General features: G+C 36.2%; 1 protein-coding gene across 1 annotated transcript in view; it reads left to right on the forward strand.

Annotated features, from left to right (window-relative positions):
* ADGB (androglobin) overlaps positions 1-26275 on the forward strand; it is a 117316-nt gene that overhangs the window by 13311 nt on the left and 77730 nt on the right. Inside the window, exons 2-9 of the mRNA XM_054197305.1 lie at positions 6434-6584; positions 8410-8502; positions 10730-10801; positions 11982-12170; positions 16467-16606; positions 17873-17959; positions 20768-20958; positions 22532-22660. Coding sequence (XP_054053280.1) covers positions 6434-6584; positions 8410-8502; positions 10730-10801; positions 11982-12170; positions 16467-16606; positions 17873-17959; positions 20768-20958; positions 22532-22660 — 1052 coding nt within the window. The remainder of the gene's footprint in view (positions 1-6433; positions 6585-8409; positions 8503-10729; positions 10802-11981; positions 12171-16466; positions 16607-17872; positions 17960-20767; positions 20959-22531; positions 22661-26275) is intronic.

Genomic DNA, 26275 nt, shown 5'->3' on the forward strand with positions numbered 1-26275 from the left:
TTGCTACAAAGTTACTGATACTTGGTCAAACAATCCCATATCCTTTCCAGATTCTTATGAACTTGAATGTTGCCATGGTTTCTGCTCTGGGTTTCTAAGATATTCAGATGCTTCTTTTAAAAAAACATTTCAGCAATTAGAGTTCAAAAGAACTTTCTGCTATGAATAAGGTCTTCAAAGGGGCCCTTTGTCTTTGAGTTCTGAAGAGATTAGGGAAAAAGTTAAATAACTTACCAACAGGGCACATTTGGAGGAGAAGTTGAGCCATCTGTTTCTTCTCTGCCTTCTTTTTCCTTCACTGGAGCCAGAAATCGTTTCTTCTGACTGTTCAAACAATCCAAAGGAAGGGACACATTTTTCTTTACTGCTTCCTGGTAAGTGGAAAGAACGCATAATTCTAATCTCCCAGTGACCCAACATTGGTGTCCAATGAGGAATACGAGATGTGAGATTCTTCACTCCTGTCTGTTCCTTCAGATTGCTCTTACTTCTGTACATATAGAGGAGTTCAGAGCATCCAGAGGAGTTGAAGGAGGAAAGAAGGATAAACGTTTCAGCTCTGAGCCTCATTTACTGACCTGCCAGATACTAGTTATCTAAATATCATGTCCTGTTATTGAATCCTTTCTGTTAATACTGTGTTTTCTGGGGTTTGAATGAAACAAAGCTTTACAGTGTAATGGTTGCAGACATTTCATGGAAAGAATAGATAGTATCTAATGAAAGATGAAAGATTGGCAGCACTCTCCAGGGAACAAGTGAAAATGATGAGCATCAAATAGATTTTGTCTTCTGTTGGGGTATTATTATAATCAAATTCACAGTTTATTTATTTTTTTTTAATCTTTAAAGCATGCTATGGGTAATGTTGGTGTCCATTTAAAACACGTAGAGGGAACACTAAGATGGGATGAAGTGATGGCCTGTTGGCAGTTACTTAGCAACAAATGTCCTGCTGTGGAGGTAAACAAATTCTTAATAAAGTGAATCAAAGGAAGACCAAACTCACATTCATTGCGTCTGTGGAAAGACTAGTATATAAAAGCCTAATTGTACCACACCACCTGTATGTATCATACTGCAAATAAAATGCTTGGTTTGATTAAACAGTTGCTGTTATAGATACTAATGCTCAGTCTTTTGAGCCTCCAAAATGTGCTTTAAGCAAGCACATATTTTACTCTTAATAGTTGAAGTTAGAACAGATGCACAGACAATTACTGTAGCTGAGCTGCTGAGTAGCAATTCATTAAATCAATCAAAACTTAGCTTCCAATTTTGCATCTCAGTCCTCAGGCAGAGATCCTAAGTGTGATCCTACTGTGTCCTAAGTCCATGAAAACCTCTGTATTGATTTCTTAGGATGATAATATAAAGCAGATCTTAAGATTTGAAAGTTAAGTAGGTTTAATAGAAATAAACAAAGAAAATCTTAATGAAAATAGAAAAAGGATTTATCTGCAAAAAATTTCATCTTTGCATCCTGTGTTGTAAGGAATGACAAGGATCACAGAAAGAGTAAAAAAGATTGTATATATCCTTATGCAGATAACTAACCAGAAACTCTGAAGAAGTCATCAATATAGTGGAATCCCTGGGGATTTTTTTTCCAAGCTTCCAAAATACAGACATGGAGACAGAAGAAGCTGAAGCACTTTTATCTGTCAAGACTGCAACCAGATTTCTGTATAAAGCCCCAGAGTCATTGTGGAAGAAGCACTGGCATTATTATTGAACTATTAAACAATTTTATCTGTTTCAAATACTCCCAATCAAGATTACTGTGAGAAGATATCTCATTTCCATCCTCAGATCTGCTCATCTAAGCAAAAGTGAAAAGCTAATTATTTTTCTTTTCTTTCTTTGGGTTTTGTTTTGTTTTATTGTTAAGGAAAGTGACAGCATCAAAATGCTAAGCGAGATTAAAGGTGCATCTAACTTTTGCAAGGGAGAGCTAGGAAAGAGAGTATTAAATCTTCATCTGGAGGAAAGAATGAAATAGAAAGAATAGTGCATCAGTTATTTTCTTGTGTGACAAAATTATTATTGCCTGGTCATCCAGAATGACACGAGTACCGGGAAAGGTGCAGTAGCCGTGCTGTTCTGAAACTAAATACCAATACTTCTGTAATTCTTTTGAGAAGACTCCCTTCAGTGTTGCTGGGTTCCTGCTGTGAGGAATGGTTATAGATCATTTACGGGTAGATTTATCTGCTTTACAAAGAAAATATTTGCTCCCTAGTCTCCGTTGACCATGTTGACAAGACCTTGCGTATAGAATGGGTGAACAGCTAAAATGTATGTATCTACAGACTAAATGCCTATGTTCAACTTAGGTTGCAATTCATCTGCATTTTTTTTCCCCTGTTGTGTCTGTCTGTCCTGCCATTCCCTATTTCCCCTGTTGGCACTTTATAAATTTTCGAGTATTCTTGGAGAAGCTGCTTAGAGGGTCAAGGGTGAATTAGTGCCAATTCTATAGTGTCTTCCTCATTTGGCAATTTATTCTTCCTTTTTCTCCTTTAGGGTTTAGAAGTCTGCCAGTAAGTTGGTGTTTAAAATTGTGTTGCACAATGAAGCCATCCAGCTTGAGCATAAAATACCAGTAATGCTTTGCATTGTCCTTGTGTCTGTTAGTTTGTTTCAAAGAATTATCAAAGAATTACATTATTCAATTCTTGTAATAAAGGAATTTCTTAATAGTAGCCTTACTCCCATACAGTATTTTAATAAATTCAGCTGTCTTTTTTCACTAATTTGTTTATATTTGGAGTCCAATTAAATTGCACTTCTTTATGATTTTTCCAAAATCTTACTGAATCATCCTTTTTGAGAAGCAGGAGCATTGGGCTTCCCCAACTTAGGTTAGACATCTCAGTCATAGATAACACCATTTCCATGTCTTCCACATTGTTAGTGTTGAGTGTATTCTATTATGTCAAAGTGTATTGGAAAGTGATTTTCTGTCTTGGTGTGATAGTAAGCTAGGCAAGTCTTTCCATATCTCATTGCTGTTTTTTGAAAAAATGCTTTTTTATTGTTCCATTGTTGTCCCAAAGCAGTCAGAAATCTTATAGCAATTACTGTAATTATTATGTAATTGTCTTTGGGAATGGCTTCAGATGATCTTTATCATTATTATTATTATTATCATTAATACTGAGTGAAACTTCCATGCTTCTTTATAAGTGTTTAAAAGGGCAAATGCAGACTGAGAGAGAAAGAAAAGGTACGAAAAATTAGAAGTAGTCCTTGAATATTTAAAATTGCTACATAAGTCATTCATATTTTGCCTGAAATAAGAAAAAAAAGTAGAAAAAGTAAGAATTTTAACTTGTCATTTTTTGCTTATAAGGGTATGTAAGAAGCTGCCAGGAGTTGTATTTAAATCCATGTTGACAGAGGCAAAGTTTCAAAATATCACAAGTGTTGCAGCTGTCGGTACAGCTAGCATTCTAGTTTTCATTGTTCTTCATGCAAGCAGTTAATGAAGATACAGCAGATTCTTTGAAACAACTGGAAGTGATACAGACATTCCTAGTAATCCAAAAAAACTGGTAAACACTTCATGGTTTTCAATTGTTTGTTAACTGTTATTGAATATAGAATGAAGCATCATTTGAGTCGTCAAGAAAATGCTGGAGAAAAAAATGATACCATTAATGAAAGACCAAACATAATAGAGGCTGGAGGCCATTTACAGATGACTGAGATGACAAAGATGGAAAAGCAAAGCAAGGTATCACTCCAGAGAATATATCTTCCAGTTAGAGTGGTAGAAGCTATATTTTTTATTTGCACAGCAGAAGGCACAGATGGTATTGAATTTTCACAGCTGTCTTCCAGTAAGAGTTACTGGTAGCATGGATAAATGTGGTTATTGTCTAGACAGTGGGAAGTCTTCATTTTTACCCATGTCTTTGTCCTTATTATCACTAACAATTATGTATTATGAAATCACAGAAAAATATTGATTGAAAGGTGCCTCTGGAAGCAATCTAGTCTAACTCCCTGCTCAAAGCAGGGCCAGCTTAATCAGGTTGCTTAGGTCCTTGTGCATTTGAGTTTAAAGTATCTTCAGGCACTGTAGTTCCCCAGATCCTCCTTCTTACCATTTTTTAAGATGAGTGTGTTCTTTGCCTTTTTCCAATCATCAGAAAACTTGCCCAATTGCCATAGTCTTTTGAATATGATTACAGGAGCCTTGGAGTGACTCCACTCAGCTCCCTCAGTACCTTTGCTCACATCCCAACTAGTCCCATGGATCTGTGTGCGTTCAGTTGGTTTAAGTGCCTCCTAGCTGCCTCCCTCTACTATAGATAATGCTTCACTGCCACAAACTCTGTTAGTAGACTCATGGACCGGGAGGCCTGAGAGCCAAATTTGCCAACAAAATCCAAGACACAAAAAGGCATTGAGTGTCTTGGCCTTCCTTATATCCTTTGTTACTAGGTTCCCTGCCACATTAAGTAGTGGACATGCACTTTCCTTACTTATAGAAGCTTTTTTCCTTGCCCTTAATGTCCTTTGATTATTTTGACTCCAGCTGAGCTTTTACTTCTGTAATTTCGTTGCACTACACTTGAGCAATGTCTCTGTTCCAGGTGACTTGCCCCTTCTTCCACCTTCTGGGAGACAGGGCTTAATCGTATTTTCAGTGTCACTGGCTACACACCCTTTTCCCCTAGCCAGACTACTCATTTGTGTAGTCTGTTTTTTTGTCTTTAGAATGTAGTCATAATGAATTTTGCACCTATATAGGAGCAATGAATGAATATTGTGTACAACAACTAAAAAAGAGCATATGTAAATTATGACACTGTGACCATTTTATCTGAAATGTCAAATGCTTTGTGCAATACGAGTGATTCTCTAAATCATAATCATGGTTTATTTTTTTTTTTTCTGTGGAGTCACCAAAATCTCAAGAGAAAGCTATAATTCTGAAATTTAAAATGTGAGTATGGTCTTATATGATATCACTGATGATTGATATATCAGTATAAGTATGCACATGATAAGATATGCAATATATGGCCAGGAATTAAAAAAAACCTGTCTTCAAAAACCTGTTTTCAAATCTCCTGAAGATGTCAGTTTCTAAAGAAATCAAGCTTTTATTTTTAAAATAAATATTTCTTGGTACTAGTTTGTAAAAATAACTCTCCAGCTGTAGCCCAAAACCCTGTTATCTTCCTGATCTTGTGGACATATTCGTAGGAATTCTGCTGTTTCTTGTTTAAAAAAAACAAAGTGTGTGGTATAAGGAAAGAGAAAATTACAATATACTTAGCTTTTTATAGCTGATGTATGTAATGAAATAGAAGTATCATGTAAGTATATTGTTAAGGCTCCAGTAGTAAAAAATTATCTGTCTAATACTGTATTTCTGCTGTAGGACACTGCTGAGTATCAAAGAGGAAATTCTGACCTTAGTCTTTTTTTCCAACTAGTTGAAGCCCACATGTTTTTTCTGGAATAAAATTTTTTTAAACACTTTTGCTCAGTTTTTAGTGCCAGCTTGCTTCTCAGGTCCCTGCGGCTTCTTCCCTTTGTTCTTTTGAGTGGACAACATCTACGGTTTCTTGCCAGTGGGTTTGGGAGAATATAATTAAGATGTGACCTGCACAGAATTTGTCTGCTTCCAGGTTTGGTAGTTAAGGGAGAAGGAGATGCTGTGTTTTCATTCTAACTAATTCATTTTTTCAGCCCTTTGTGTGCACTGGAAAAATGATGTGAACAGGTATTACTAATGCTAGTTGTTACCTGTGCACACATTGTGCGTTAGTCTTGTGAAAATCCCTGCAGTCTCAGCAAACTTTTTACCAAAGTTGTGAATCCCAAGAAGCGGGTTGTGAGAGTGCTGGTAGCCCAAGAGGTCGTGAGAGTGAAACTAACTGGATGTGGAACTGGCTGGTCAAGTAGCTCACCAGTGCCTAGAAGTGGGAATCCGTTTCCCCAGTATGTCTTTTATCCATGACAAGCCCCTTTTGGTTGGTTAAAGAAAATAAGTCAGGGAAAAAAATAAAATAAAAAGAAATTGAAAGCCTTCAGGTGGGTGATTTGAATTGGGTTGTGAATGCTAGGACTGACACAGGAGAGGAAGGAGAACCATGCAGTTTGAAGCAGGGGAAAAGGAAGAGGGAGGAAACTGTGGCCTCAGATTCTGATTTTGTCCTTCAGATGTCCCATTTACTTCATCAGGTTTCCTCATGTAAATGCATTTAAATATTTTGTTGGTTTATACCTAATAATGCCATCTAGCACTTCTATAGGCTTGCTTATCTTAGTGCCAAAATGTTATTGTATTTACTAACACTAAAATTTTTATTACCTTACATTAGAAAAATAATATTTTATGACATAAAAATCTTCCTACTGTCCCTGCCTAATATACTGCTCATTTTTATTCCTGCCTCTGTTTGTTTCCCAGGGCAACTACGTCTTCCCATGTAGGTGCTTCCAATGAGAAGTGGAGATTTCCTATTTGGCCAGAATGGAACGAAGCAGATATCAATGCAGAAAAATGGGATGCTGGAAAAGCTGCAAAAGAGAAAGAAAAAACTGGAAAAAGTCCCATCTCAGTAAGTTGTGTGACACACATATATATATATATTATTTCCACTTCTTTTTTTATACCTGTGTTTAGTAGAGTGTTTGTCACAACTTCAAAATAGTTTATTACTGATAAATACACTAATTTAAATCATATATTTTCAATAAGTTTAAGTAGTTCCCTACTAAACTAAATTAATAAACTAAAAAATATTGTGTCTTGTTTATTTGTTGCTTCTTAAAATTTTAACATATGTGTGTGCATTAATGTGCACACATTAACAGTTAAAAAAAATGCAGCCCCAAAATCTGTTTCATAACATAATTAAAACTGGGGATGTGGAAACCATGAAAGCACTTGTAAGCTAAAGAAAGGTGTATGTCTCCGTTTTTTCTGGTGTTTCTTTGCATAGCATATGTCATTCTCACCTGCCTCCTTTTTCTGATTTATCTAGTGCTTAAGTGCTAAACTTCCATGTCACATCATGTAGTGAGGGTTGGATGTCTCTGAAAGCAGAATATAAGCTCTGCTAATACAGTTCTGTACAGTCCAGCCTACAAGGCTTCTTTTAATCTTTCAGAAGAATATGTATTCTAGGGTTATTAAACATTGGAATAGGCTGCCCAGGGAGGTGGTGGATTCACCATCCCTGGAGGTGTTTAAAAAAAGGGTAGATGGGGCACTTAGGGACATGGTTTAGAAGTGGCTCTTGTCAGGGTAGGTTAAAGGTTGGACTTGATGATCTTAAAGGTCCCTTCCAACCTCAGCAATTCTATGATTCTATTCCCAAAAGGTTTTTTTTCCCCCCCAAACTTATGGGGCTTCCTTCAGGTACTTTAAATAGCTTGCTGCAGATTGGTATGTTGAAAGAACTTACACAATGAAATAAGTAAGAAAAAAATGTGGGGAAAACACTATTTCGGGGTTGTTGGTTTTGGTTTGGATTTGTTTTTTATGCTTTTGTAATAGATTTTCTTTTGCCTTCCTTTAATCAGTAAGTACCTAAAGCATTGTAGTTTTTCCTTCCCAGAAACTCCTTCTCTTGGTTAGTCTGTAGAAGATAAGTAGTGTCCTGTGAAACACATAGAAATGTATAATACGCCTAAAAGCTATTTAAAATTCCAGGCACAAACAGAAGCAAAAATTCCAGGCACAAATAGAAGAAATTGGTTACCATGTAACCGATTAGTTTCTCATTCAGAATGAGCTCTCAGAGGTATCTCCACATCCTACATTTTGCTATTAAGTAAATAGATATCATACATCCTGACACCTTCTGTTCACATGAAGAATAAGTATCATTTTGGAAATGGAAGTTTGAAAATTACCTGAGACTCTCTCTCTGAGAATCTCTAATTCATGACGCTGCATAATTATAGTTCTCTTTGGTTTCTATAGTGTTAAATGCATGGAACCTGCTTTGTTTGTGTCTAAATATCGCTTTAGATATTTACTTTCATTCTTCAACTTAAAAACCTTTAGAAATAAGTGAGTTAGAAAAAGTACTTAGAAACAGCTTGGTAGAAGAGTGCCTGAATTAAAAGCTTAAACAGTTTTCTGGGAGGTTTGTCTGAATGGTGGAAAAGAAAGGAAACATTTCACATAAACATATTTAGACAGTGCAGGGCACATAACCTTCTCTGAACAGTATAAGTGGCTTTTGTGCTGAATCTTCAGTTTGGACTTTGCACTCTCTTAGTTCAGAGTTATAGATACTATTAGTTCCCTTTTATGCTATTTTTCCCCTTAAGCGATTTATCGTGTGAAGAATAAATTATTTTCAATCTTGTGGAAGATACGATACTGTAATTAATAAAAAATGTTCCATTTTTGTTCATGCATATTTTATGTAGCATGTCTTTGAGGATCCTGAAGGGAAAATAGAATTGCCAGCATCCTTAAAAGTACATTCATGGAAACGTCCACATGAGTTTTTAACACATAAGGTAAGAAACAAGCAAGGTCATAATGAAAAAATGCTACTTGCCTAGCTATGTCACAAGTAGAGCAAAATTAGTTCAACAGATAAAACCCCCTTGACCACGCAGAGTTATCTTGTCCGGGCGACCGTTGTGCACCGGGGAGTCAGTGATGCATACAGCAGCTATCCCGCGCTGCACACGGCTTCCGAGTCCTTCAGGCTCGTGTGGGTCGGGGCACGATCCCTGGCCACAGGATAAACTTAGCCAACGTATTGTAAGGGAGAAGTCTGCAGGAAGTGGTTACACCACCTTCTTCTTCTTTTCTTTATCTAAGTGTGGCAGGAATATATGTGAACATCCTTTCCGGTTTACAGTAGAAATGATACGAATGGCAAGTTGTTTTCTTGTAAGAAAATCCTGTAATAGCTCAAATCCTATCATAGCTCCATAATAGCAAAATGGTGTAACCCTTTCTACGTGTGGGTTCTGCACAAAATGGTGCACATGCATCAGAAACCTGTTTGATGCTGCACAACTTGGGGTTTCCAGTGTCTAACAGGACATAAGGTTATCTGTACTAACCCTGTTCTTTATAGTTAGCTCCAATAATAGCATTTTAGGAGTTTGAGTGCCTTTCTTACAGGGATCATCATGGACCAGCACCTCCTGGTGCAAAACACAGTAATTATCCTCCCAAGTCTGCTCTGCTTTTTGATTCCACATTCATTTAGAAGACACCTGGACAGAGAGATGCCTTCCTGTTTTTCTTTGTGTTCTTGTGTTCTCACTTAAAAATCAGTGTCATGGTGAAACAAGTTCTGTTTGTTCCAACTAAGGCTTCCCTTGAGCAGGTATCTGAAAAAAATATCCTGAAACCATGAGTTAGCTTCACCAGAAATTTAGTACTTTTTCTCACTTCAACTATTGTATTTCTCCAGTCTGCATACAGAACGTGTCTACATCTTTGACAGTACTTGTCTGGAAGGTAACCATAACATTTGAAAATTAAGCAAAGCTCTTATTCAGTTTATTTTTAAAATTAATTGCAAAGAAAATAAACAGCCTACCATTTCAAAAGTTAGTGTTCTCCAGTGCTGTTGCTAATCTAAATTTTAAATTTTTAAGCATTTTTGCTTCAGATGAAATGCTGAAGTTTTAAAACACTTTGACCACCCTTCTAACTTTTTCAGGCTTGTCAGTTTTCTTTTCATCAGCTTGTCAGTTCCATTTTTTATTAACTAGACACTAAACAGGTCCAAGTTTAATTTTTAATGGAGGAAGGAGAGGGGGAGGTCAGGGGAGTAACTGACAAGACCAAAAGATTGGATGAGAAATGCTGCCAAAATGCATAAACCGAATAGAGGTGTCTGAAAGATGAGGGCAAGAGAGCTGGCAGCCCAGAAAGCCATGGAAACATGTATCTCTATTAAAAACAGCTTTTAAAATCTATCTTTAGAACACTATGAAGAAAACATTTGTTTTCTTTAAGACCTGATTAAAACTTTGATGCTTGTTTTGGTCCAGTGTATTTTGAATCAAGAAGCTATGATTACTAGAAAGTTTATAAGTTGCTAAAAACTTATATAAATGTCAAGTGATGAAAGGCTGTTAAGACGAAAATGTCTTGCTACCTAATCTATTAGTAACTATAAAAGAAAGCCTAAACAAGCCTATTTAGTGTGGTAGGCAAAGAATCGAACAATGATCACCAATAAGTGAGGAGAGCCACAGATATGTTTAATTCAATAAACTACAGTCCTATTATGTTATTTTTAAACCGCTTACCATAATACAGTCAAAAATTTGATAAAGTCAGTGTTCATACCGACCATGACACTATCTAACTGACCATAAGTAAACAAATCCCTTTGAATCTTAGTGGGGGCGCAAGGAATCTCAAAGAATGAGACAGTGTTATGATCATGATTTGAATGCAGAATTGTAAATATTATGAATAAATTGATGGAATCTCAATTTACTTGTAATTATTTCATGTGGTACTCTTTAAAATCTCCTGGTAAAAACAATGATTTTTTTAAAAAATGATGAATTTCTACATGTTAAGACATTTTTATTAAGAAATACTAAAGCAGCTACAAGCTTTGCAAACTGGCAGCCTTTAGTTTGCAAATGTCTAACGAATGTTTGCCAAATGTCTAACATTTGTATGTCACTACCGTTAAATATTAGTGTTCATTTAATTTTTTCCAGATAATTTAGCTATAGACTTAACTAATTTACTTTCTCCTAGATTCCTGTGGTTGTCAAAAATGAAACTTCATTTGACCTTTTTTCAGAAAACGAGCATATATTTTGTAGTGAGGTAGGTAGAAATACACTAATGTCCCTTTATAAAAACTTTTTACATGAAAATAGAATGGTGGGAATAAAATGGCAAGAAATAAAATGGCAAGAAATCATCTAGGTTTGTGTAAATATTGTTTACATTTTTTAGAATTTGAAAAATTAAATCGATGATGGTAAGAGATTTTCCAAACATGATTTTTTTTTTTATATATACAGTCTATCAACTATGAAGATTATTTATGGATAATATTCTCTAAAAAGAAGAGCAAATAAAAGCTATATTAAAAAGGATTTATATTTTTCATTCAAGCTTTCCTGAAGTCATGTTTTTAGTGTGCCTGCATGTATGTGCAAATCTCTGTCACCCAGCCAATCTTTTCCTTCTCTCCAGAGTTGAATAAATGTTTACTGGATTTTCAAAGATCATGTGAAAATATAAAGCTGATAGAACCAAGACATCTGAGTGCCTTACTGAATGTAATACTTTCTATTCTATTGAATATACTAATTTCTACTTCATTCAATGCGAATTTGAAATCCAGCACCAGAGAAATTGTATAGGAATAAGCCACCAGGAAACGTATGATGTAAATTTTGCTAATAAATTTTAGGGCAAGTTTCTTGTAGTAAAAGCTTATTCTTGTTTATATAACAAGTCTGGCAACACTTGTGAAACTATAGCATACATCAGAAATCTGCATTTTAGAAAAACACATGCACTAAAACATGATTAGTTAAAGCTTCTATTTTAAATGTTAAAATTTATTAAATAATTTTAATGATTTAGGATTGTTTTTTACCGAGTACAAATAACAAGTATTAAAGCCAATACCAATTTTTAGCAGCTATATCTAGTAATAACCATTAAACAAGACAGTCACAAGTCCTGTAACATAATTTATTTTGAAAACATATGTCTTTATTTTTCTTTGGTAAGTGATGAACAACATATTTTATATTGTGCCTTTACTTAGTTTTGTGAAGTTTTGTGTTATTGTAGATAGATAGTATGGTGATTATAAGAAAAGTTGTACCAGTGAAATTTTTTCATGGAATCATAGCTATACTTTTATGTCACTTCTCCATTTAAAACAGGATCTTTGTTTATTATTTGATCATTATAATATAACTTGATTTCATTTTTCTAAAAGATGTAAGTTGAAAATTTTCTTTTTTCTATTTTTCTCTGTTGTCAGCTCATGAGATGGATTATAACTGAAATTTATGCAGTCTGGAGGTTACATAATGAAAAGGCCTTAACTAATGGAACATCCACACTTTTTTGGAAACCATGGGAACACATTTATGCCTTATGTAAAGCTACCAGGGGACATATGCCACTATACAATAGCTATGGAAAATACGTAGTGAAACTTTATTGGATGGTGAGTACTTCGCTTCAACTTTGACTGCTCTCCAAAAATGTATGTCATGGGACCAAAAACCAAAGGGTGACATCTGGATTCTTTTCCAAAGTTTCAGCACCATTTAGACTTTACACTGGCATGTGTTTAACTTGTATCTCTTCCCACTTAATAGAGGTTACAAAGGTATTGCATATAGTTTAATTACAAGTGGAAAACAAGATAATCCTAGTGGAGAACTTCTTAGTGAAATACAAAAAGGTCCAATAGCTAGAATTTGCCTTTAGATAAATTCAATCCAAAATATGGTATAATTAATTAGAAGAAAAGACAATTAAACATTAAAAGAATTTTTGAGGGAAATGGTATATTCAGCATAACTTAATATCCTTAAAATGTGATGAAGTAATTAAAAATAAATTGCTCATTAAAAATAAATTGCTCATTTTGCTTTCTGGGACAATATGTTGTTAATGTATATGCATGGAAAAAACCCTCATGCAGTAAAATGGAACCACCAAAGACTGAAGGAAATGCAAGAGGAGAAGAGGCAAATCAGGAAAGAACAAACTGGAGGTGGAGGGTTTTTTTTCATTTTGTTTTTGATCCATGGTAAAAAAAAAAAAAGAAAAAAAAAAGAGGTCTCTTGAGAAAATGTTCTCAGCCAATAGGAGACAGTCAAAAGAAAGAACAAAAAGTGTAAGAATGAAACTCTTATATTTGGGGAGAAAGAGGTTTTGTGAGGGCTGTGTTTGTGAAAAGCACTGATGTAGTTAATGGAAGGATTTGGAAGATGGAATGTAACAGTCCAGGTCACAATACTCAAGGACAACACTCTTAAATGCATAACAATACAAGACAGAAAAATATACCTGAGGAGAAGAAGAGAATACATATATGTAATTTTGGTGAAGAGTGATGAGAGTTTGTTTTCCTAATGGTCTTCCTGGCAAGTCTCCAGTTTACCATTATTTGAGATAATTAGTGTCGCTCTACGAAAGGAGAGGGCACAAACTTCCCATCTCACAATGTTTTTTGAAACTTCAAAGTGAAGGAACTTGCATCACATCTGCAGCAGATGGTGCTCCTGGAGAGGCACAGCAGCAGGTCAGGGCCTCAGATGGATAAGCTGGCCAAGCTTCATATTGGAGGAGTGGAGAGAGCCTCACAGGTGCATGGAGCACGTCACTTAGAAACACCTCAGCAGTCTCTACAGTTACAAATAGAAAATAATTACTCAAACACTTCCATGACCCTTGGAAAATTGCTCATATTCTATTTCTACACTGCAAACCATTACTTCAATGGTTATAGTACAAAAAACTTCCTGTGAATAAAAGTAAGGAGGAATTTATTTTACTTATCCATTACCCTGGTAAATTGTTTATAAATCTGTCCATCTTTTGGAATGAACATAAATGCAGAGAAAGCTGGGGAGAGCTTTTGAATGTCTGCACTTATGCACGTTGCAGTTCTATACGTGTCTCTTGAGAGGGAATAAAACCCTGAGCATATTAATTGTATTTTAAAATAATCCTACACCATGTATTTGTATTAAGAAGAATTTACAGTTTTAATACAGTATAGATCAAATACAATATTTTAAAAGGAAGTTTCATGCAGATTGCTATTGATACTTGTTAGCTAGCCAGCACTGAGGAAGAAATAGGAAAGTAGTTAAAACTGGAAGAATCTCTTAACTTTTCTGTAAGGGGAAGCACATAGCTGATTTACAATCCTGTACTTTCCTTATCCCTTACTACTGCCTCCATATACAGAATAGCTTATATTCACATAGGGAATACGAGTTGCATGAGTTTGAGAAGGCAAAAATGATGTTGCCCAGGTTCCTCAGCAGAGGACATTATTCTGTATGTGAATTTAGTGTTGCAGAGGTTGTGTATTCACGTGATAAAAAGACTGCACTTTAAAGCAGTTAAGAGAGTTATCAGGGTGTTTTAGTTTCTTTGTCACTTATGTTTTGTTTTTGTTTTGTTTTGGGCCTTTGGGTTTATTTCATTTATTTTCCTCTGGTTGTACAGCTGTATTTCACAGAAAGAAAAACAGGGGGGAAAAAAGAAGGTCAAACGGTGTGAGATTAAAGCAAATGTGCAAGTGAGAAAAGACAAATATCAGTAGAGATAGAGGAGAAACAGATTTCACAGAGGAAAGTGGAAGATTAAATGAAAAGGAAAAGAAAGCACAGTGGAAGAATAATGAACTGGTTTCAGTAAAATGCTGTATTGAGTCCTGAGGGGATTGTTGTCCACCACATCAAATCTGTGGATAATAATTTTTCACATAATTGGCACAATATTCTTTCAGTTCTACCCCACATCCTGCTTTCGCTTTGCATTCTTTAGGTTTATTGAATTTGTTTCTTTTTTTTCCACTTTTTCTCACCTATAGATTTCTTTTTCTATCCATAACCCTCCTGCCCCACATATTTTTCTTTCTTTCTCTTGGTGTCTTATCTCCTTAAACCAGCATAATTGGTTTTAGAGTTAATAGTGAAATGCTATGAAAAGGTTATCACTGATGCAAAATAATTGCAATATGGATTCTATTATTTATTAAGTACAAAAGACAAGCAATTGGTGAGGAGGACAAAATTTTTTTAATGGTGCTACATGTGCAAAAAATACTATTGTCTTAAGAATTACATGCACAGAATACTCTGAATTAAAAAAAAAAAATGTCCTGAGCTGTAGAAAACCAAGTATCTCCTCAATCGTTTCCTTTACTTTCCAACTTGTACTGCTCGCTCTATTACGCTTCAGCAGTCTGAAAGATGTGATCATTTCACTTACTAGGTCCTTTTCAAACTTGGCAAATCTTAAAAATTTAGTTTTGGAGGTCAGCAAATAGTTTTTATCCTCAAAACTCTTCACCTATTTTATGCTTTTTGGGTCTCTCTTCCATATGGCCTAAATTTGTTTTCTTCTGAAACCTATAGAACTCATGTAGAGTTAGTTGATGGGCATTTCAGTTTGAAGTTACAGTTTAGTTACAAGCATAGAGCAGTAATGTTGCCCTCTCTGATAAAGTATGGTGAAAATTTTAGTGATCTGGTCATTCTAAGTACTTGCTATTGGCCCACTAATTCCTTTGCCTCTCATTTTGTCTTAATAACTCGCACAGAGACTTTTTTGGAGAATGGTAGGCAAGATTATTTTGTGGGATACTAGCTCAGTTTACTAATGAAATATCTGGTATTGGAGACATTAGTATCTTGTCTTACTTAGAATCATAGAATCATAGACTGTCTAGGTTGACAGGGACCTTTAAGATCATCGAGTCCAACCAATTTAACACTGCCAAACCACCACCAAAACACTAAACCATGCCCCTCAGCACCATGTCTACCCGTCTTTAAATACCTCCAGGGGTAGCAATTCCACCACTTCACTGGGCAGTCTGTTCCAATGTTTGATAACCCTTTCAGTGAAGTTATCCCCTTTCCCTGATATCCAGTCTAAACCTCCCCTGGCATAACTTGAGGCCATTGCCTCTTGTCCTGTCACTTGTGACTTGTGAGAAGAGACTGACCCCCACCTCTTTGCACCCTCCTTTCAGGTAGTTGTAGAGAGCGATAAGGTCTCCCCTCAGCCTCCTTTTCTGCAGGTTGAACTACCCCAGCTCCCTCAACCTCTCCTTGTAAGACTTCTTCTCCAGGCCCCTCAACAACTTTGTTGCCCTTCTCTGGACTCATTCCAGAATCTCAATGTCTTTCTTGTAGTGAGGGGCCCAAAACTGAACACAGTTTGTTTCTTATCTGGGAAATATGGATATTTGTTACATTCAGTCCTTTTGTGTTGTTTCCTGTAGTGTTTTATAAGATAAAATCTTAATGCTTTCCAGGACACTAGCCACTGCAACCATCATCCCCAGATAGGTCTTGGGAAGCAAGGGGGGCTGCTTGTATCACAAGTATTTTCCAGACTAAGATATTAAAGAGGCATTTGCAAAACCGATATCTTAGTTAAGCCTTTTTTTAGTCATTACTGTTTCTCGGTCATCTGTCATGGCAGCTGAAGAAACAGCAATGAATGCATGCACATGAGGACTACATATATGAGAGGAAATACATTTGGAAATAGCTGCAATTAGATTAATCTCTGTAATAAATATAGCACTAATACAACTATGAAGACAGATATGATATGAGAACTTCTTTTAAAGCTATCTGTAATGTAAATCAAATTAGCTTAGAATTGGGTTCTTAGGAAAATGTTAAAAGTTCTCTTATATACGTGTTCTGTTTTCAGCCCACAAACTCAGTGTTTTCTTTCTTCCACCTCTCCACCCCCATCATAGGGATGCTGGAGAAAGATCATTGTGGATGACACTATGCCTTTCAATGAAGAGGATAATTTGTTACTACCAGCTACAACCTGTCAAATTGAACTCTGGCCAATGTTGCTGTCCAAAGCTATCATTAAGCTGGCAAATACTAGGTATGTTTAGTCAGCTCACTTTTGGTTTGTTTTGTGAAGTGACATGGAATTTGCAAAAAGTTGTTTTAGTATACGTGGGAAATATACTTTGCTAAAAATTTTGTAATGACAAATGCACACTTTCATGAAAGTTGACACAGAAAATCAGTAAAGCAAGGTCCTCTGTGGCTACAGAAGGTGCAGTGTTTCCTTTTTAGATGTATGTTTGTACATTTATGCAGAAAAAACTTTGTGAAGAAACTGGAATGCTTTCCCTGTTTGCTTTGTCTGTTGTCCTAAAATGCTTCCCATGAGGTTTTCTGCCAAATGGAAATGTCCAGGAAGATTTAATGAAGTTTTAATTGTCAGCCTTGACTAGTATTGACTTAACCAGTATTGAAAATAGAGTATTGTAAGATAGTTTTGATGCTTTCGCTATGGTTCTGCTGTTGTGGGCTGTGTGGTGATTTGTTTCCCTAAAACTGACCTGGAAAGTAAAGGTGGCCCACGGTGCAAATGATTATCACCATAGATTCCTATGAGATGAGCAATGAAAATCAAGTGTTTAAATGACAAAGCTTCAGAAATAATTCAAAACACTGATCCGGGTAGTGAAGCCTCCCTGTTCTGATCATATTATGTTTGTTGGAAGAGTGATCTAAAGTACTTGCACGCAGGCCGGGGACTTGCCTAGAGCTGCCCATTAGGAATCTGTTTTTACACAAAAGCGTTTGAAATACTGTGCACAAGGGTTAGTCATGGCCTAGTGGTGGCGTCTTTAGCCTTGGTCTTCTCAGGATCTACAGACACAAATCTCTTCACAGAGTAGGAGACTGTATCAGTTTGAAAGAGCAGAGTGTGGTACACTGGAAATACACCCAACTTTTGCATAATAACCTGGGAGTTAGAGCAGCTGCTCAGGAAATGGAAGTTCTATATTCATGTCCCTCTTACAGCGAGAGGGATTTCAAACCCACACCTCCAACCCTGCAATAAGAGGCTTTACTGTGTGCAAGCATACATAGTATGCTTGCTAACAATGTTGAAACTATGGAGGGAACACTAAAATAGTAGGCCTGATGCAAAGGTGTAAAAGCAAATTTGACTTTGTATTCTAGTAGTTAGCAGTGGGTTGGAAAACTCCTAAAATTGCAAAACCGACTTGTTTTTCAGTATGCCATTCTGTTTGTGTATGGTCTTGCTCCTACAGAAAGCAATGTAGACTACAGACTTTACTGAGAGTTGAAGATGTTATAATTCTGTATAATGTCTGATTTTGTCTTACAGTATACATGAAACTGGAAAAAGAGAGCTGGAGGAATTTACAGTTCTACATGCACTGACTGGATGGATACCGGAAGTTATTCCTCTTCAGTAAGTTCTTCTATTAAGTAATTTACATATTAGTTGCTTAATATTTAATTCTATAAGGCATTATCAAAAATAAAGCTGAGCCCTAGAAGTCTTTCAGCATCAATTTTGAGAAGTGTACGATTTTTACTTCTGGCACTTGAGAAATGTGCCTTCAAGGAATGCAGCTTTATTATGTTTTTCTTTTTAGCTTGTAAAGCTATTTATCATGTTAAGCTGATGACTATTCTTTATAAAATTAATTTATTTTTAACTAATATTAAACACCATGGTGAAAACAGGGTTAGAGAAACCTATGTTTCATCTATTATACAGATACAAAATGTCTGCTAATAATAATAGTAACTTTATATCTCAATGTACTATAGAAATTATACATCATGAATTTGGAAGTAATGAACTTCAGCTAGTATGGTGTTATCACCTTTTAAATTGGAACAGTTGATATACATTTATTTCCAACCTATTTTTCTTGTTTCCTTTGTGTCCATTTTGTGGTTTTGTCCATTTTGTGTCCATTTCCTTTAAGTCCATTTTGTGGTTTTGAAGAACAGACATTCTAATTTTCCATCTTGACAATCTTTTTAGTGAAAGAATGACCAGGATGCAGGCACTAAATATTTAGAAATTTTTTTTAATTTTTGCCTTTTGATGTATACTTTTTAACGAATACATAGATAACAAATAGTCTTGGTTTATAAATAATTTATTTAGATATAATTGTTTATTTGTAACAGTATTTCAATATTAAATAAGTTCAGTTAAAGGCTATTTTAGCCCTTATTTCAGCAATTTTTATATCCCAAGCTATGCTTGCACTTTAGGTTTTTGATACATTTGTGTCTTACAGCAGTGTGTATCTAGCCCATGGACTTAGAAATCTATGTAACCTAAAATTTTTTTCTTTATGTAGTTAGTTTTACAATGGCAACAGCAAAAACAGCATTCATGACTCTGGCACTCACTGCAAACATATTATATTCTGGAATAAGAAAATGTGAATACCACAGAGTCACGGAATCACAGAATCACGGAATCTTCAGAGTTGGAAGGGACCTCTAGAGATCATCTAGTCCAACTCCCCTGCTAGAGCAGGGTTGCCTAAAGCACATCCCTCAGGGCTGCATCCAGGCGGGTCTTGAAAATCTCCAGAGAAGGGGACTCCACAACCTCCCTCGGCAGCCTGTTCCGGTGCTCTGTCACCCTCACCGTAAAGAAGTTTTTCCGTGTATTTGAACGGAACTTCCCATGTTCTAGCTTGTGCCCATTGCCCCTTGTCCTGTCACTGGGAACCACTGAAAAGAGCCTGGCTCCGTCCTCCTTAAACCCACCCTTTAGATACTTGTAAACTTTAATCAGGTCCCCCCTCAACCTTCTCTTCTCCAGGCTAAAGAGTCTCAGCTCTTTCAGCCTTTCCTCATAAGGGAGGTGCTCCAGTCCCATAATCATCTTGGTTGCCCTTTGCTGGACTCTGTCCAGTAGTTCCCTGTCCCTCTTGAACTGGGGAGCCCAAAACTGGACACAATACTCCAGTTGTGGCCTCACCAGTGCAGAGTAGAGGGGGAGAATGACCTCCCTCGACCTACTGGCCACAGTCTTCCCTATGCAGCCCAGGATGCCATTGGCCTTCTTGGCGACAAGGGCACACTGCTGGCTCATGGATAATTTGCTGTCTACCAGGACCCCCAGGTCCTTCTCCTCAGAGCTGCTTCCCAGCATGTCCGCCCCTAACCTACACTGGTGCTTAGCATTCTTCCTTCCCAGGTGCAGGACCTTACACTTGCTTTTGTTGAACCTCATTAGGTTCTTCTCTGCCCAGCTCTCCAGCCTGTCCAGGTCACGCTGGATGGCAGCACGGCCCTCTGGAGTGTCGGCCACCCCTCCCAGCTTGGTATCATCAGCAAACTTGCTGAGGATACACTCTGTCCCCTCATCTAGGTCATTAATGAATATATTGAACAAAATTGGTCCAAGTATTGACCCCTGAGGGACACCATTCGTTACAGGCCTCCAACTGGACTCTGTGCCGCTGATCACAACCCTCTGAGTTCTGTCACTCAGCCAGCTCTCGATCCACCTCACTGTCACCTCGTCTAGCCCATACTTCCTCAGCTTCCTAATGAGGATGTTATGGGAGACAGTGTCAAAAGCCTTGCTAAGGTCAAGGTAGTCTTTGCAATAGTAGTATCAGATGGCTTTAGCTCATTGTACAATCAATTGCTTTATTTTATTTTATTTTTTCAAAAGAGAGGTGGCATGCAGTTAGCTTGCATGAAGCTTATTCATGGCCCTGAACGATTCATTCAGTTTTAGATTATTTCTGGAATCACTGAGTTTCTGTGGAGAATCAGTATGGCTGCAACTGTCACGTCATATCAAAGAGCCGTTGTAGCTGGTGGAATCAGTGGAAGAGGCATGGAACTACCTGTGCTGAAACAGTTAGGAAAACCTAGTTTGGAAGTATCTTTGAGAAGAATCAAGTTGTTATATGCTGTAGCTGCAAAAAGGTCTGCAAATTTCCCTGCTGCAACTATTATCTCCAAAAAAGGTTTAGAAAGGATGCTTTGTTTATGTGCTTCTCTAACCACCATCTCTTTCTTTATGGGTCTGTCCATAATCTGCCTGTTAACAAATCGGCTGCAACACAAAATCAGGCAAGTGTGTTTTATTTACTAAAATAACCCAGTAGCTTTTCTAAGAGTTGGACTGTGAGTTGTAGTATAGTGTTGTCTAAATGAAAGCCGCCCTTTCGTTTCTATATGGTTATATACCATTATCATTGACATATACGTGTGCTCGTTTTTTTTAAAGGCCTGGATACTTGGACAAAGTCTGGGGCTTTTTGAAGGAGATTGTGCCAGAATTCAAGTTGCCAAATAAGAAAATTTCAGAACTTGATATTCATCAGTCAGATACAAAACCTCAAGAGACCAAAGTTTTATCTGTGAAAAAGCAGTTGGATAAACCTGAGAAAGCAGAGAAAGCTGATAAAATTGGCAAAGGTCTGTAATTTTAGGTAGTGTTATCTTTGTAGGCCGAGCATCAATAAAGAATTTATATGTCTTTATTATGCCACATGCAAGTCTGTGGGTTTGTTGTTGTTTCACTGGACATGTTGCAATGGTTTAAATTTTAAAAAGTTTTGGTTTAACTATAGATCTCATTAGAAGTAGTACTAGTCTCTTATTTTATGAAAACAGCTTCGTTTTATGGCAGATTTTTTCTGCTCTGTGTCACAGCCATTTCTCTGAAGACTGGTTCCTTGCAGAGGGATAACAATCAGAGAGGTTACAGTTTCCCCAAAGGCAACACTACTCTGACCATCAATAAATTATGCAATTCATAATGGGTATTACAAACTGTGATTACCTGCAGAGGGTTCTGACAAGTACATTCTAATGGTTACCTGCTTTTTTATTTATAGCAACTTTTCTGTTTATGCTACTAGGTATAGGTATTAATTTTCTTCAAGAGGTGCTAATCCTATTTACATTTAAATGAAAAAACTTAGGTTTAGAAACTTATTTGTTCTAATATATTATTCTTCAATGTTTATATTTGAGACAGTTTTATTAGTTGCTGTTTTTAACTTGAAAACATGGATGCAACTTCACAACACTTCTAATATCTTTGGAAGGTACAATACATATACTAAAATTTCTATTTATTCCTAGATTTTCAAAACAAGCCCTGCCTTCCCGACTTTGACTACCAAATACTAAGTCCTAGTGTCAAAAGTGTTGTAAAAATATTAGAAAACACCTGGCTGAGGGGGTATCCTCTTTTCTTAGGAATTCTTGCCATCATTTTATGACCCACACAGCAGAATAGTAGATATTTCAGAGTTTGGAATGAACACGTACAGGGATGCAGCTACTGAGAACAGCACTGTCATTCATACAAAAAGGTTCTGCAATTTATTCCCAAAAAACTTTGTAAATTTAACCCTGCCTAAGACTTAGAAATTCTATTAGTAACTGAAATGGCTAAGAATCAGGAAAACATTATTTTACAACGCAGCTCTGTAATCTCCAATTCTGAGGCTAAAAGCTCTGTTCACATACACTATTAAGGTTTGGGATTTTTTTCATTAGGAATGTATTTTCCTATAGTCAAATTTCTAAGGCTTGAAAGAAGGTTCTTATTGTGTGAGACTTTCTTCTTCCATGTCCATTGGGAATGTTATCTATGTTAGATTTTTTTGTAAATTGCTAATGCACAGGAGCAAGGACATGAAGAAGATATTTGACACAGTGCCAGGCATTCAGGAATTCCAAACATTAAAGTAGTACATGAGAGTTGTGCATTAACTGGAAGGTGGGACCGAAGCCTTCCTGGCCCCTTCTCAGTAAATCTGCGTTTATATCTTAAGACATTTTCTTTTTTCATTTTTCTTCAACTGAATTACATTAGTTCTCTATTGTATCTCAACTCTTCTGACTTGGAATAGTTTGTGGTTGATTTTTTTTTTAATTTATCTAAAATGTCGTTAAAGCATTTACAAAGTATGACTGAAAAAGATCTGAAAAAATGATCTGAAAAAGAAAAATATTTAATCTTTATTTTGTTTAATAGAAAAAGCAGAGCAGAAAGAAATTGGAAAGAAGAAAATCAGAGAAGGAGAAAAAGAAAAAGCCAAGTTAGCACGTCAGTCTTCGCAGACATTGCCGGAAGCCCACCGTTCTCTTCAGGCCTTAACTGCAAGTAAGCCCTAGTCTTTTGAAGCTAAAAATAAGAACAGGACATATACGTGAAGCAAAGGGCTTTGCTTTTATTTGTTTTTGAACTTAATTGTGGGGAGGTTAAATATACTAATTTTTTAAAAAATTGCAGTTCTTTACAGGCTGCATTACAGACTGAAGTCATTCTAACCTATTAAAATCTTGTAACTTATATTAAGAATAGCTCAATATCTACTTCATTCAGTAAACTGTGATTGTAAAAAAACAGGAATGCTTCTTTGTTGAAGGGCAATGGGGAAAAGGGGCCAGAAATATTCATTAGAGTTCCCTTCAGTGTTTAATTGTTTAATGAATTTTTTTCCTTTATCCTAGAAATATATTTTGATTAATTTATTTTTTCTATTGATACATTCATGATAGCATAAAAATTAAATAAATTCTTGCTTTGTGCCTTTGAATTTATTTTTTTTAATACAGTTTAAATAAACCACAAGTAAATACAAATCGGTCAACTAATCAGTCAAAAAGAAATATCGTGCTTACTACCATAAAGTAGAAAGTCTTCATAAATGTACATTAAGCTGATTCGCTTTTGTCATTGCTTATAGTTGCATACATGTAGCATTTCCATATGAAAAGCAGAAGGAAACGTATTTATTAAGGGGAATATTATCTAGTTGCAAATCAATAGGTAAGAATAGGTAGAGCATCTTTCTTTTGGGGAAATAACTACGAAGTAAAAATGTGTAACAAGAATGAAACTCACTATCTAAATCAGATTCCTGTTTCTTGATTTAAATCCTGATTAAAATTGGTGGTTTAAGTAATTTTAATTTATATCAAACCAATATTGATGTTTGTCATCAGCAAATATATTAATTTGCATTCCTACCTTGTATACTACTAAAGGAGTTAAACAGCAGTAAATTTTAAAATGTGTTGCAGGAACGTGGTTTGCTTTAGTGGTAGTAGTTGTGGAATAGAAAATGAGGCATTTCACATGAATATAAGGGACATGATTAATACTCAAGCACATTTTGCGGAAAAGAAAGCAAAGGCGAAGCAGAAGGATCAAAGTGATGCATTCTAGAAATTGTGCGTAATGAGTGAAAGGGCATTAAAAATCATCAGGCAGTGTTTCCATATGAAGAACTACATGACATCTTGATCTTTTTCTGCCATTTAAAGCACAGTTTATGCTGTTCTCTGAAAGTCAGTTAGTGGCCTGTGAAGAGGTTATTTAGAAAGATTATTAGTTCAGGGCTTAAATGCAATGGTCAGAGAACTTGTATCCTAAGTCTGAACCAGAAAAGAGTTCTGAAAAACAGTAAGGGGTACATATCTCACTAATAAACTTGATAAGAATATGAATAGCCGTAAATGTGTAGGTTGGAAAGTCGGAGGCTCTAAGGTATGGAGCAAATTTATGATTATTACACTGAAAGGAAGGAAAAAAAAAGGGTAATTGCAATTTGAAACAATACTGAATGAAAATGCATTTTTGTTGTGAGATTGTAGCCACAAGAGAAAGCGTGCATACTTTATGAGACAGATGGTCTGCAGACAGTGGCCCAGGACAGTGGAGTCATTGTTGTGCATAAAGTAAGATCTGAAACTAGGGCTAGGTTCAAATTAAGACTCCAGAGGCAGTAGTTGTAAAAAGTTTCTGAATTGTTCTTGGGAATTTTGTAACAATGATTTTACTTACTGCAACAGCTTTTTCTTCTGTTTTCTTTTTTTTTTTTTTTTAATGTAAGTGTCTTGAAAACTATTTCATTTCCTGCACCATAAAAGTGCTTATTTTCCTACTGCAAGTTTTCACTCTACCTGTTGAGTGTGAGGGAATTGTTCTTCTTTCTGTGGTAAATATGAATTATTTCTAAAGAGGAATTTAACTGCGCTTGATATCATTTATATTTTACTTCTAAAATGGCAAAACCTTTTGTATTCATTGCGTTGTGTATTCATTACCTTGTTTAGTTTCATACGCATTGACATACCAGTTACTGCGAAGTATTTGGAAACTTCTCTTACAGGCTTTTGATTTTGTGTGAGTTACAATGTAGTGGTGGATTGATGCTGTCTGGTTGCTTGCTCTCTCCACACCAGTGGGATAGGGCAGAGAATCTTGCTGGGGCAGCAGAGTGAGAAACAGAGGGATTTAATGCTACGTGAGCTCAGCTCAGCAATATCTGACACCTTGGTGTGTTATCAACATGCTTTTCGTCACATATCTAAAACATAGCACTATATGGGCTGCTCTGAAGAAAGTTAGGTCCATCTCAGCCAGACCCATTGCAAATATATAAATACAGTTCTGAATCACTTGTGCACTCAGATCAATGCCTGCTGCACCCCCCAAATACAGAAATAGCTGCAGGATCCTTGAAGCATTGAACCTGTTCTCTATTCATCCTACTGTGTGGATCCAGCAGAATAATAAGCCCTTCACCTGATCAGTCAGGGCTCTTACTGAGAGCAACCAGCTCTTGGGTCCAGTGGCTTATCAGCCAGCCAATCCTCAGGAAGCTTTTGTAAACAATTCATATGTTCATTCTGGCCTTTTTTAGCACGCAGTCTGCACTTTTCCACTCATCGGCCTTTTTTTCTAGTAGCTATTTCTCCTTTCATACCTAGGGAGTCCATTCATTCCATAAAGAGTTTTTGTGATGATATGATATGATATGATACGACACGACATGATGTGATATGAGCTACTTGTTTCTATAAAAAGCCACCACTCCACTTTCTATTTATGTTTCTAGACTAATGATTTTCCTAATAATTTCTGAAATGCTGGAAAGGGAATACTATTCTACTGGAGAGGGCACTAGCCAGGAATTTGGGAGTTTGTTCTACAAACCAGGCATTTATTTTTGTTAAGTCTCATTATGCCTTGATACCAGTTTCGTAATTAGAAATAATAGTATTTTCTATGTCACAGAAGTGTTGGGAGGTTATTATTATTATTATGGTCAAAAATTTCTGAAGTCATACAAGTAGATCTGTAACGTTAACCATCAGAGTCAATGAGATACGTAACACCTAACTGTAAAGCACTTTCCATTTTCCTTCTGCCTATTCGAAAGAGTTTTCACTTACAAGTAGGGACCAGAGCCTAATATTTTGCTCTGGTTTTTCAAATGCATATTATTATTCTGCAATATTTATGTAAATTTGGAAAAGCACAATTGTAATTTTTCTGAAGACTAAAAAAATACCTCCCAATAGGCAAAGCTAATCCATGCCTAACACAACAGCAGAGGTTAACATGAGATGCAGGCCTGACAAGAAGGCTACTGAAAGCAAACTGACGTGTTTTGGAAAGTTAAAACTCATCATCAGCTCTTGTTTGACAAATAAATATTTAAGAGATACATTAAGATATAGTGAGAAAATTCTTTGCGAGTCTTCAAAACCTACGATTTTTTTTTAATAAAAACAGTTAAGAACTATTAAACCCAACAATTTTCATTCTTGGCCTTTCTTTTTAAGTGGCTAAATATAGATATTACACGATCAATTCAAACGATACTTTCCCTTTTCCCAGGGACTGAAATGTTTGTTCAGGTTTGTTCAGGTTTGTTCTCTGTAAGCAAAGCTGTAAGTGTGAAACATAAGCAGCTACAAGGATTCA

This window comes from Rissa tridactyla, chromosome 3 (assembly GCF_028500815.1).
Source record: "Rissa tridactyla isolate bRisTri1 chromosome 3, bRisTri1.patW.cur.20221130, whole genome shotgun sequence".
Taxonomy (NCBI): Eukaryota; Metazoa; Chordata; class Aves; order Charadriiformes; family Laridae; genus Rissa; species Rissa tridactyla.